Source organism: Sinocyclocheilus anshuiensis, unplaced genomic scaffold (assembly GCF_001515605.1).
Source record: "Sinocyclocheilus anshuiensis isolate Anshui unplaced genomic scaffold, SAMN03320099.WGS_v1.1 scaffold1414, whole genome shotgun sequence".
Taxonomy (NCBI): Eukaryota; Metazoa; Chordata; class Actinopteri; order Cypriniformes; family Cyprinidae; genus Sinocyclocheilus; species Sinocyclocheilus anshuiensis.
The window spans coordinates 52278-64260 of record NW_015558604.1 but is presented as its reverse complement, the minus strand read 5'-3'; the positions used below and the strand labels follow the sequence as shown (position 1 = coordinate 64260).

Genomic DNA, 11983 nt, shown 5'->3' with positions numbered 1-11983 from the left:
TTTCCCTCAACCCTGACCAGTCTCCCAGTCCCTGCCGCTAAAAAACAGCCCCACAGCATGAGGCTACTACCAGCACACTTAACTTTTGGGATGCTACTCTGCAGGTGATGAGCAGAGCTGCTTTTCTTCAAACATGATGCTTAGAATTGAGGTTTATCAGACCAGATAATCTTGTTTCTCAAGAGCCTGAAGGTCCTTTAGGTTATTTTTTGCAAATTCCAAGTGTGTTTTCATGTGTCTTCACTGATGAGAGGATTGAGTTTGGCCACACCTCCATAAAGCCCAGATCGGTGGAGTGTTGCAGTGATGTTTGTCCTTCTGTAGGTTTCTCCCATCTGCATGTATGATCATGGAGCTCAACTAGAGTGACCATCAGGTTCTTGGTCACCAGTCTAGACAAGGCTCTTCTCCATCATTCGCTCAGTTTGGCTGGGCGACCAGCTCTTGGAAGAGTCCTGGTTGTGCCAATCTTATTCCATTTGAGAATTACGGAAGCCACTGTGCTCTTAGAAACCTTCAGTGCAGCAGAACTTTTTTGTAGCCTTCCCCAGATCTGTGCTTCGATATAATCCTGTCTCTGAGCTCTGCAGACAGTTCCTTTGACCTCATTGTTTGGTTTTCGCTCTGATTTGCATTGTCAGCTGTGAGGCCTTTTATAGAGAGGTGTGTGCCTTTCCAAATCATGTCCAATCAATTTAATTTACCACAGGTGGACTCCAATCAAGGTGTAGAAACATCTCCGCAATAATCAAGAGAAATGGGAGGCACCTGAGCTAAATTTCAAGTGTTGTTGCAATACTTATGTAAATGTGATATTTCAGTTTTTTCTTTTTTATAAATTTACAGACATTTCTAAAATTCTGTTTTCACTTTGTCATTATGATGTACGGAGTGTAGATTAATGAGAAAAAAAAAAAGAATTTAAACAATTGTAGTATCAGGCTGCAACATAAACTGAAAAAAAGTGAAGGGGGTCTGAATACTTTCTGAATGCACTGTATATACCATAACTGTGAACAGAGCTTTTCTGTGATTTTGGACATGCTGGCCACCTCTCGTTGAACATGCTGAAATAATCTGTCAGAAGGCGATTTATATTGTAAACAGGATCTCACCGGTTTGCAGGATGTTTAGATGAACAGCTGCTCTGACAGTGCCAACAGGACTGACCGCCTGGCACTCGTACTGGCCCTGGTCATGAAGGGCCACGCGGCTGATGCGCAAGCTGCCCGATGAGAGAACAACGTGCCGTCTGTCATTAGGCAGGGAGCTGCCTATTGTAGGAGAACAGAGTTTTAGTGATTTTGTCCAAGCTGAAAACAGTTGATATAATCACTGACAGACAGCAATTCAATAATCTATAAATGTGTCCTTGTGGCCTTTTAAGGACAGTTCAGAAGAAATTAAATTCTATCTGAGGCATGCTGTTGATTCAGACTCATCTCTCAGTTAGTGAAGACAAACAAAAATCATGTTTACAGTACATACAACTGTGTAGGCATCCAATCAGAATTTCATAACTAGATCTTTGTGAAAAACTACACTTGTAGTACACAAGTACAAGAATGTACACTTGTAAAGTGCTTCAATCGTAAAAGCATATTTTATATTTGTACTTGCAGATAATATGAATGAAATACAAATCTACTGAAATGTACTTAAGACTTTCTTGACTATGTTTCTTAACACACTTTTATAAAGTGCACTTTGTAATAATGTCAGATTAAAAGTTTTACTTTAAAGTATATTTTAAATACATGACTTACAAGTTTGAACAGAAATGACATTACAGTATATTTGAGCTTGTCAGTGATTATTATATATTTTTATTTAATTGTAAATACTATGCAATTAAGTGTCCAACTTATTCATTTAAAGTATATTAAGTAATTTTTTTAACAAGTAGTTTTTTAAAAAAAATTTGTTTTAAGTACGCCAAAGTGTACTTTTTTCATATGGGGATTTATCCCCATTTTTTCCAAACTGAGGGACAGATTTCTGTGGTAATTGACAGCAAGCCACTGAGCTTAAACTTGGAACATTCGTTTAACCTTAAACAAAACCATTGCCTGGATTGTACTGATATACTGCCCTAAACTGTTTTAATGCCATGTTATCTTTTTAAAAATTAATTAATGCCAGTTGGTCAGTTTTTTACTACATAAAAATGCTGACCAGACTTGACTTAGGCAGATTGTTGAATAGTGTGGACTCCATCTCACCGCCGCGAGTCCATGCTATGACAGGCTGAGGATAGCCGCTGGCCTCGCAGGGAAACTCAACTGTATGACCCTCCAGCACAGACTGGTCCTGAGGGGTCACTGTGAACTGAGGACGAGCTGAGGAAGAAGAAAATAATTGAGAATGAGCACAACCAAAGACTGTCAGGATGACAGACAGAACTAATCTTTCATATCAAACAGGTACAAGCTTTGGATAAAAAAAAAATTGTAATTGTTACAGCCAAATGTATTAGTTTTTTCAAATTATATTTATGGTTTGGTTCCAATCTTAATTTTTGATTTAATATTAAATGTAATTTCATACAAAATAATAAAAAAATATTATTTATTACAAAAAGCATTAATTAATTAATTCTGCTATTAATATAAAAGCAGAATTTTCACTTGGGGTAAATCTAAAACATTTTGTTAATGCTTAATTTAGTTTACTTACTACTACTATAGACAAATTTGTCTTTTTAAAATATGCATCATATTTTCTGTTATGTACTAACACACACGCACGCACGCTAGGGGTTGCACCGACTAATCGACTAGTCGACTTCAATGCTCTGCCATGACGCTTTAAGCTTGACGTCGACTAGTCGCTGGTCCTATAGAGGGTGCAACAGGATAAGAAATCTTTGAAGGACTTCCACATTTACGCTCTGTTTCCAAACAGTTCAAATGACAAATAAATGCATACTCTGAAAGCACTCCACAAGACATGTGTGATTATATTACCGGATGCTCGAAATTGAACGGGAGAATGCATGTTTTAAACAGCTTATTGCACAGGTAAATTAATCGCTGTTCTAATCTAATGCGCTGCTGCACTGTAACACACACACATAGGCTACAGACAGTAGCGCGTACATCACGCGCACAGAGTCATTCAGCGCGGAAATGTATTGTCAACACTGTTCTGTGATTTCTCAATAAAATAGCTTAGAAACTGAAAAGTTCAAGCATTTATTTCTTAATAACTAAATTCCACAGCTTCACTACTAGTAGAGAGATGCTGCCAGGTAGAATTAATTCACACACGCAATCGCTCTCACTAATGCATTCATATCCCGCGCACACACACACACACACACACACACACACACACACACACACACACACACACACACAAAAAGCACAAGAAGGATTAATTAAACCCTTAATAATGTATTATATCTGTGTTCTGCACATCAACACTGGTCTCAAACCAAATACTATTTAAACAAAATTGTTTCTATTAATTCTTTGTATGGGGAGTCTTATTTGCTTTTAGACAAACTTTTGGAAACCAATAGAATTTTTTTTTTTTAATGCACTTTCATTAGTGCTTTTTGAATAAGAGAACATAACGCTGCTTATCCCTTCCATTTCGAAGGACTGGATGTTTACACTGAACAGTATAAAAATACATATTTCCCATTTGACTTACATCTGTTCTCAATCAGAGCTTTTGTGCTACTTCATATATAAAATCCACAAATGAGTAAACAAATGAGTATCCACAAAAGTAACATAAAACGTTATATATTATGTGTATACATGTTACATTTTGATACATTGTAACAATATCTCATAGCTGCTTTGAGATTATATGTATGGTGAAAGGCTCTATATACAAATAAACATGACTTGGGTTAACTGATTCCTGGCTTATTTTTTACTTCCATCCTTCACACTGTATACCACGGGCCAATGTTCTTTCATTAACTTCACAACTGCCACCTTAACAGTGAATGACACCTTTAGGCAACCATTACTTGAAATTTAAATAGCATATAGAAGAACCTAAATTATGTAAAACAGAATCATGATTATTAACTGACGTAACAAATTTCCACTTCACTTACCCTGTACTATAATATACGCAGTGGCGTGGATGGTGTCTACGTTGTTGCTTGCGAAGCAGGTGTACTGTCCCCCATCGGCCTGATTGACGTTCTGGATGTAGAGACCTCCTGAAGGAGTGATGTTGATGCGGGGGTCCACTGGGAGGGCCATGTGGTCTCCTTTAGTCCAGGTCACGCGGGGCTGCGGCTGGCCCGTCGCACTGCACTCCAGGGTCACGCTCTCCCCGACCAGAACCTCTGTATTCTGCGGCTGGATCACGAAACTAGGTCGAGCTGGAGAGAGAAAGACCTCCAGTTAGTTGCCTCAGAACAGACTGCTGTATGCAAAAAGACTGTTGTTAAATAGTCTCCACCAGACTGCCATGCTATCTAGAATTATCCATGAAAATGTAAAAAAAAAAAAAAAATTCAAACAATCATAGAAAGAAAGGGTTTGATGTTGTACAAACTAAGTACTGCATTGTAAAAAAAAAAAAAATTAAGTTGTAAATAAAAACAGATTGGAGTGTGTTTTACATAATAATACTTTTTTTAAATACTCTTAAATTTCATATTTAATTTAATGTGTTAATTATTCCTCTTTGTAATTTATGAAATTTGTAAGCTTTTTGAGTGAAAATTGTTTCAAAGTACATCCAACATTTTTTTATTTTTTTAATTCATTATCTCTTTGTAATTATTTGTGAAATTCACTGAAACAATTTTTACTCAGAAATTGCTGAAGTTAAACCTACACCAACTTTTCAATTCAATGTTATACTTCTAATTTCTTTGTAAAATTTACTAGCAATTTCTGAGTGAAAAGTGTTTAAGTAAATCCTACACATTTTTTTAATTCAATGTTTTACTTGTTGCTTTGAAATTATTTGTGCAATTTACTGAAACAATTCTCACTCAGAAATTGCTAAATAAACTGTGTACATATTTTAATTCAGTGTGTGACTTTGTTTCTTTATAATCATTTATTAAATTTAATGAAAACTACAGTAAAATAATTCACTACACTAATTCAATGTGCGATATGGTTCTTTGTAATTATTTGTTAAATTTACTAGCAATTTTCGAATGAACATTGTTTAAAGGGGTCATATGATGCTTTTTTAAAGATCATTATTAGACACAGTAATGATGCAGTACACAAGCCGCGGTTAAGACAGCTGACTCCACTGTGATGTGACCCTCTCTCTCTCGCGCGCGCGCGCACGCGCGCGCACACACACACACACACACACACACACACGATACGTAAAACTCCGCATTTGAACAGTCAATAGCAAATACTTAAACTAATAACAAAACAGTAGCTGATTCAGAAGCGCCAGATTGTCATAGCAAAGTCAGAATTACCTCCTCTCCTAGGTTCACGAAACGGTCGTTCATAAAATGCATTGCTGTTCTGTTGTAAGTGATCTTAATGATTCCTAAATGCATCTACTTTCGGAAGGCCAAATAAAGTGCTTTTGCTTTCACCTAGAAACACACAGCGTCTCCCTGACATGCTGCTTAAACACTAACTGCGGTTACTGAAACCACACCTTCTTTCTTTGCGTGCACATTTGGGCGGCATTATGCAAATATTTCCACATAGTGAGGTAGATATGTGGGGGCGTGTTAGAACGAGCCATTTTAGGGGGGCGTGGCAGTCTTAACTTTGATAAAGAATATCTCTTTGGTTTTGAGACTTTAGTCTTTGCAACTTCAAGGATCTTATCTATGCACAATCAGCTTGTAACACTCCAAAGAGAAAGGAAAACTTGAAATCGCATCATATGACCCCTTTAAAAATAAATCCTACACCAATTTATTTTTTTCTAATTCAGTATGTTACTTGTCGTTTCACTGTAATCATTTCATCAATTTCTGAGTATAATTTGTTTCAAACTTAATGCTACACAAAAAAATGTTGTTGAATAGTCACTGCCTACAGGACCCTATCACACTCACATGGTGATCTGAAGTATCGCAAGCGGACCTCTGAGGTCTTCACCTCTCCAGCCACGTTTTTGGCCATGCACTGATACACGCCCTGGTCTGTCTCCCGCGTGTCCTGGATCATCAGGGTCCCATCTTCCAGAAGATTGAGACGTGTGTCGTCCCTCATGTTCAGAGCATTGCTGATCAAAAAATATTTTTCATATACTGAGGATAAAATAACCAAAATATTTTATTTCCCTCATCATTTACTCATATTCTTGTCAGTCCAAAGCTGTATCACGTTCTGTTTTACATGGAACACAAATGTAGAGACGCATCTCAAAATGCCCAGACTGTCAAGCTCCAAAATAACAAAAAAAACAACAAAAAATAGTCCATGCGATTCCTCATGCATCATATTTAAAGTCTTCTAAAGCTGTCTGATAGGCCCTGTTTACACTTGGTATTAAGATGCATTTTTGTCAGTCTGATCACAAATAGACTACGTTAAATACAGGTGTAAACAGGGTCTAAACATTTTGAGCTTGCCCACTTTTGACCATGCAGATGTGAGAACCAAATACGTTGCATGTCAATTTACCATGTCTCGTCACTGCTGTTTGGGAACACAGTCATGGGCAATTATACAGTTCTGGGAGGCAATTATTCAAAAATACTTTGGCTCAGGCATTTCAGAATGCCCATAACAACATTTCAGGTGCTGTGCAATGAGATCAGTTAGCTGGTTAGGCAAGTTATGCCATCTCATCGCACAAAGTCACATTAATTTTTTGATGCGTATGGAGGAATTTATTCGGTAAATGTGTTTCCATCTCCTATTATTTGCATTAACTCTTTTTCGCACAAGTCAAAAACCACCTCAAGCGAGCGTAAAACTTTCAAATAAAGGGATTTTTTTTCCATCACTTGTCTCTGATGCGATACTTCAAAATGTGCATAAAAACAAGGTGATATAAACATAGCTAGTGACAGTGAAGATTATCAGTAAAAAAAAAAAAAAAAAAAAAGATGGCTTTATAATATCTGGACTGCATAAATCCTGTAGCGAATCTAGACAGGTGGTGCTGGGGGAGGTGGAGGGTTTCAGAGTAACTGCAAGCTCAATGGCTGCAAAATCAGCAGAGGCCTATCGTTTTGTTCCATGTAGTAAATTATGTGATTGCTAGCAGATTGCGTGTAAAGGACCTATCAGTCTGCGTCGTTAAAGTTTCATGACTGAACTATGTGCAGCAGCATGTCTGTGTATCTTTTTTTTTTTTTTTGCATAAATGTTTTGAATGGAGTATCACTATACGTTGTTGACTATTCCTGTATATTTATTCCGAAAAATATGTGGCTATTTGTTTGATGAATTTTGTGATTGGTGGATGATATATTATCCAATATTTTCATTGGTTGTTTGCAAGTTTGAATTTTGTATTTGTTTGCATTTAAAGGAACCTATGTACACCTGCAATCTTTTAGCCCTGACGAAGGCCTGTGTGCCGAAACGCGTTGGCAAAATAAAATTCCCTTTTTAATTACATTCTTTCTTTGCTCTGACCCCTTAAAGCAGCACTATGTAACTTTTGGCGCTCTAGCGGTTAATAAACAGAACTGCACACATCCCGCGGAAGAACATTCCAACCGGAGCTACTTCTCTAAGTTTATGTCTATGGCGATTCACGCAGGTATGTGTTACTCCGCAGCGGTGACGACCCGACCAGGCTACAATAGTCCAAATATAAGTACTTATTATAAGTGTACCATAGTGATTCGGAATAAGACAAAAACGCGGTTTGGAAGATGAATTCATGATGTACTCGCTCATTATATACATTTTGCAAATTTTGAACACAGAAAAAGTTACATAGTGCTGCTTTAACATCCCAAGTGTCGCTGGTATTGTATCAATATGTGTATCTTGCTCTGTAGCATCAGCATAGCAGAGCAGATCTATTCGGCCAAGACTAAACACATTAACATCATATCAATTAACATGCTATAAAACTAAAACTATATTCATGATTGAAATACTGCACAAGTCTAATTAGTACTTTTATGGCGTTTTTGTCATTTTCAGACAGCCTCATTATGGAAAGAGCTCTCTAGACATGCTGTAATATTTCTTTTGTGTTCCATGAAAAACAGGTTGTATCTGCTTTGAGTAACATCAAGGAGAATAAAAGAAGACAGAATTTTATTTCAAGCTGAAACTATTCCTTTAAACATGTACATTGAGGGAGGGAGCTTACTTGTTTCTGAGCCAGATGATCTGAGGTTTGGGGTTGCCTTCTGCCCTGCATGTGAAGTACACAGTGTTCCCAGAGGTTACGTCAACATCTTGCGGCTCAGATGTGATCCGGGGAACTTCTGCTCCACAGTAGAGACACATTCAGATGAAACTAAATATAAGTGTGCCGCAAAAGACGAGGTGTGAGGAGAAGTAAAACAAGTTTAATTTGGTCTGTAAAAGCTATTGGAATTACAGCCCTAAAGGTTTATTTGTAGTGTAACATTCGACATCTCCCTCTTGCCTCACTTCCTTTGAACTGGTTTGGCTGCCCGTGTTGGTTGACGGCCAGGCACGAGGAGATTGTGTCTGGTCACAACGGCCATGTGCCAAACCCCAAACATTACCCACCAACACCAATGTGCACATGGTGAAATGTATCCCTGAACAATCTGACAGAACTATGAAATGCTTTCTACTGGCAAAACCAAACGTCTGGTTGCACACTGAGTCAAAGTCCTTGCATATAACAGAAGAGGGACAAAAATCTCCTTTCGTGTTCCAAAGAAAGTAAGAAAATCATGCAGTTTTGCAATTCCAAGGGGATAAGCAAATGATTACAATATTTTTGGGTGACCTTTACTTTTCATTCTATGACTAACTTTTGTATTGCATTGCGCAGTGTGGCAGTAATGCGACAGGTCCTGTGCCAGTCCCAGAGAAACTGCAGCTGTCTGGCGGGCTGTTGCTGTGTTTTGACAGTTGCCTCAAGCGTAGAGGGGGTGGAAAAGCCATACGGTGTTAACCCCATTCTTCTACAGAGACAATAGGGTCGTTTGTGGAGCTGCAACAAGCCTGAGCAAGTCTATCGAGCACAACTGCTACTGTAGTGAAACCTCTACTGCTGCTCTGAGGTCACCCAATGGACCACATTTCAGAGAAAAAGATGTAGACGTAAATAATTATTATATCAATTATTCATTTTATTTATATTTCATTGAACATAACAGTAACTAAAAAAATAGTACGTTTAATCATTTATTACTAAAAATGAAATAAAATCAATTAAATGAGTGAGTTCCGCCAAATAAATACTGCTGCAATTGTAAGAATATGTTTTATTATCTGCTGGTTCTATGTGTTACATGTTAATAGCCTTGAAATAGCTTCAGTGTAGTCCATTACGTTTTGTTCATAGCTTGTAGTGCAGCAGCTAAGTACTTTTTCTGTAGGTGGTTTGACAGTAGTTTGAGCACTTGAAATTATAAAAGGCTTCCGTTTCTAACCACCGTAAAACTGTAAAAAAATGCCACAGCAAAATACCTTTTTAACTGTAAGTCACGTAACATAAACAGTGGAAAACCCATCAGATCATTTCATTTAACTGTAAAATAAAATGTATGTTTTTTGCAAGTAAAATCTATAAATTACTGTATTGTTTATGGTGAAAAACACTAAAAATCTATTTTTTACCTGCATGAAACATGTCATATGATTATATTTGACTTAAATAGTGTTGTTTCTTCTTATTTTTGTTATCAGTTATGTACATTAGGGTGTTTTGTGTTATATTACCTGTTATTTAGTTAATGCTTATTGCATTATTTTAGTGTTGTCTGTTATCCTGATGGTGTTTTGTGTTTATGAACCTTATGGCCAGGCCACTAACAATGAACTCTGATTCATCAAGTGGCTTTCTATTGTGGCAGTTAGTACATTTAAGGTACAAAAACCTTAGTATTTCAAATAGTTTGGTATATTAAGATTATATTATTTAGTGAAATATATGGTTATAAAATACACAGGAACCAATAAGTCATATCCTTTTTACCATAATTTGTTTTTCAGTGAACACTGAACTGGTAATTAGCCCAATATCTGAGCTGCTTTTTTTCCCAGCTGACAATTCTGACATCAGAAAGCCCAGTAGAGTTGACCCGTATTTATTTCACAGATGGTTGAAACGAAAAGAGTCACGTTTGACCCTTCACTCCTTCCAGTGTTTCACGAGGAGGTGGCGTAGCATGCAAACAATGACACATCTGGGAAATCTCTCCATACTCCAGCTCCCAAAACCAGATCAGCATCTGTTATTTATTATGATGACTAACATGTTCAAAGACATTGAGTGGTCCCATCGAGCAGAATCATGTGGATGTGGTGAATGGGGGCAGATGCTTTAAATCTTTCAATAATTTAGTGTCAGTTCATCATTTTGTTTTTGATTTGAAAACAATGTGTATATTGGTGTGTTTGTGTGTGAATGGCCTCACCACAGTTGAGCTCCTCTGCAGTGAGAGTTGCGACCGAGCGTCCCTGCAAGCGGCTGGGATAGTCGCATGTAGCTGCGGCTTGAGCGTTACCGGACTCTGCGTACTGCTTCAACAGATCGGCCAACCACAGCAGTTCACAGTCACAGTGCAGTGAGTTCGAGTCGAGGCGCCTATAAACACACACAAACACAAAATTAAAATGAAATTTTGTTGCAGATCTTTTGTTAAAATAATACTGTTGCACCAATTCACACTTGTAGCGGATGGGAAAACAATGCTTTATGATCAAATCACTGATAAATTTGTAGCAATGTTGGTGTAGTTGGGTCAAAATGGTAACACCATTCTGTGAAAAGTCTTTCTAAACTCACATGCACCACTCTCTAATCCTAATCCTTGCCAAACAAGTTTTATTATCTATAGTCTCGAATGGCTTGTAGGAGGAGGTTCAGAATATCAACACAAAAAGTGAAATATTTTCTTTGATTTTAGATTTCAAGTTATTTGTGACCCTGGAGCACAAAAGCAGTCATAAGTAGCCCAGGTATATTTGTAGCAATAGCCAAAAATACATTGTATGGGTCAAAATTGTCGATTTTTATTTTATGCCAAAAATCACTAGGATATTAAGCAAAGATCATGTTCCATGAAGATATTTTGTAAATTTCTTACCGTAAATATATCAAAACTTCATTTTTGATTAGTAATATGCATTGCTAAGGACTTCATTTGGACAACTTTAAAGGCGATTTTCTCAATATTTTGATTTTTTTGCACCCTCAGATTCCAGATTTTCAAATAGTCGTTTCTCAGCCAAATATTGTCCTATCCTAAAAAAAACATACATCAATGGAAAGCTTATTTATTCAAATCTCAATTTAAAAAAATTGGTTTTGTTGTCCTTGGTCACATTTAGTACATCAAAACATTGAAACCCCTAAAATTATAAACAGTGTTAATAAATATTTAAAAATACATTTTTAACATCCTCATCTAAAGGAATGGTACTAAATCTGGGATATTATAGTTAACTGAAATTAGAACCATTCATTTTTTTTTTATTTTAGTTTTGGTAAAGCAGGCAGCAGTTCTCATTTATATTTAAATAAAAATAAAAAAATAAAAATGTACACATTTAAATAAAAAAAATCCAAATTACAAAAACAAAACAAAATTACAACAACTTCAAACTGAAAATGAAAACCAACTCAATATACTAATAAAAATATAGTAGGATTTCAAAAATATTAAAACAACACTGCACTAAATATTTTAATTAAATTTTTTGTAGCTTAAATGGAACAAAAGTTCTCAAGCTCTAATTTTTTAAAGGGGTCATATGATGCTGCTAAAAAGAACATTATTTTGTGTATTTGGTGTAATGAAATTTGTTTATGCAGTTTAAAGTTAAAAAACACATTATTTTCCACATACTGTACATTATTGTTTCTCCTCTATGCCCCGCCTTTCTGAAACGCGTCGATTTTT

At 36.5% G+C, this 11983-nt stretch overlaps 1 protein-coding gene across 1 annotated transcript in view; it reads right to left on the bottom strand.

Moving 5' to 3' along the window:
* LOC107680176 (peroxidasin-like) overlaps positions 1-11983 on the bottom strand; it is a 61320-nt gene that overhangs the window by 23053 nt on the left and 26284 nt on the right. Inside the window, exons 7-12 of the mRNA XM_016475963.1 lie at positions 10496-10665; positions 8245-8362; positions 6020-6189; positions 4076-4348; positions 2223-2339; positions 1116-1274 (exon numbers count right to left, since the gene is read on the bottom strand). Of these exons, the coding sequence (XP_016331449.1) occupies positions 1116-1274; positions 2223-2339; positions 4076-4348; positions 6020-6189; positions 8245-8362; positions 10496-10665 (1007 nt within the window). The remainder of the gene's footprint in view (positions 1-1115; positions 1275-2222; positions 2340-4075; positions 4349-6019; positions 6190-8244; positions 8363-10495; positions 10666-11983) is intronic.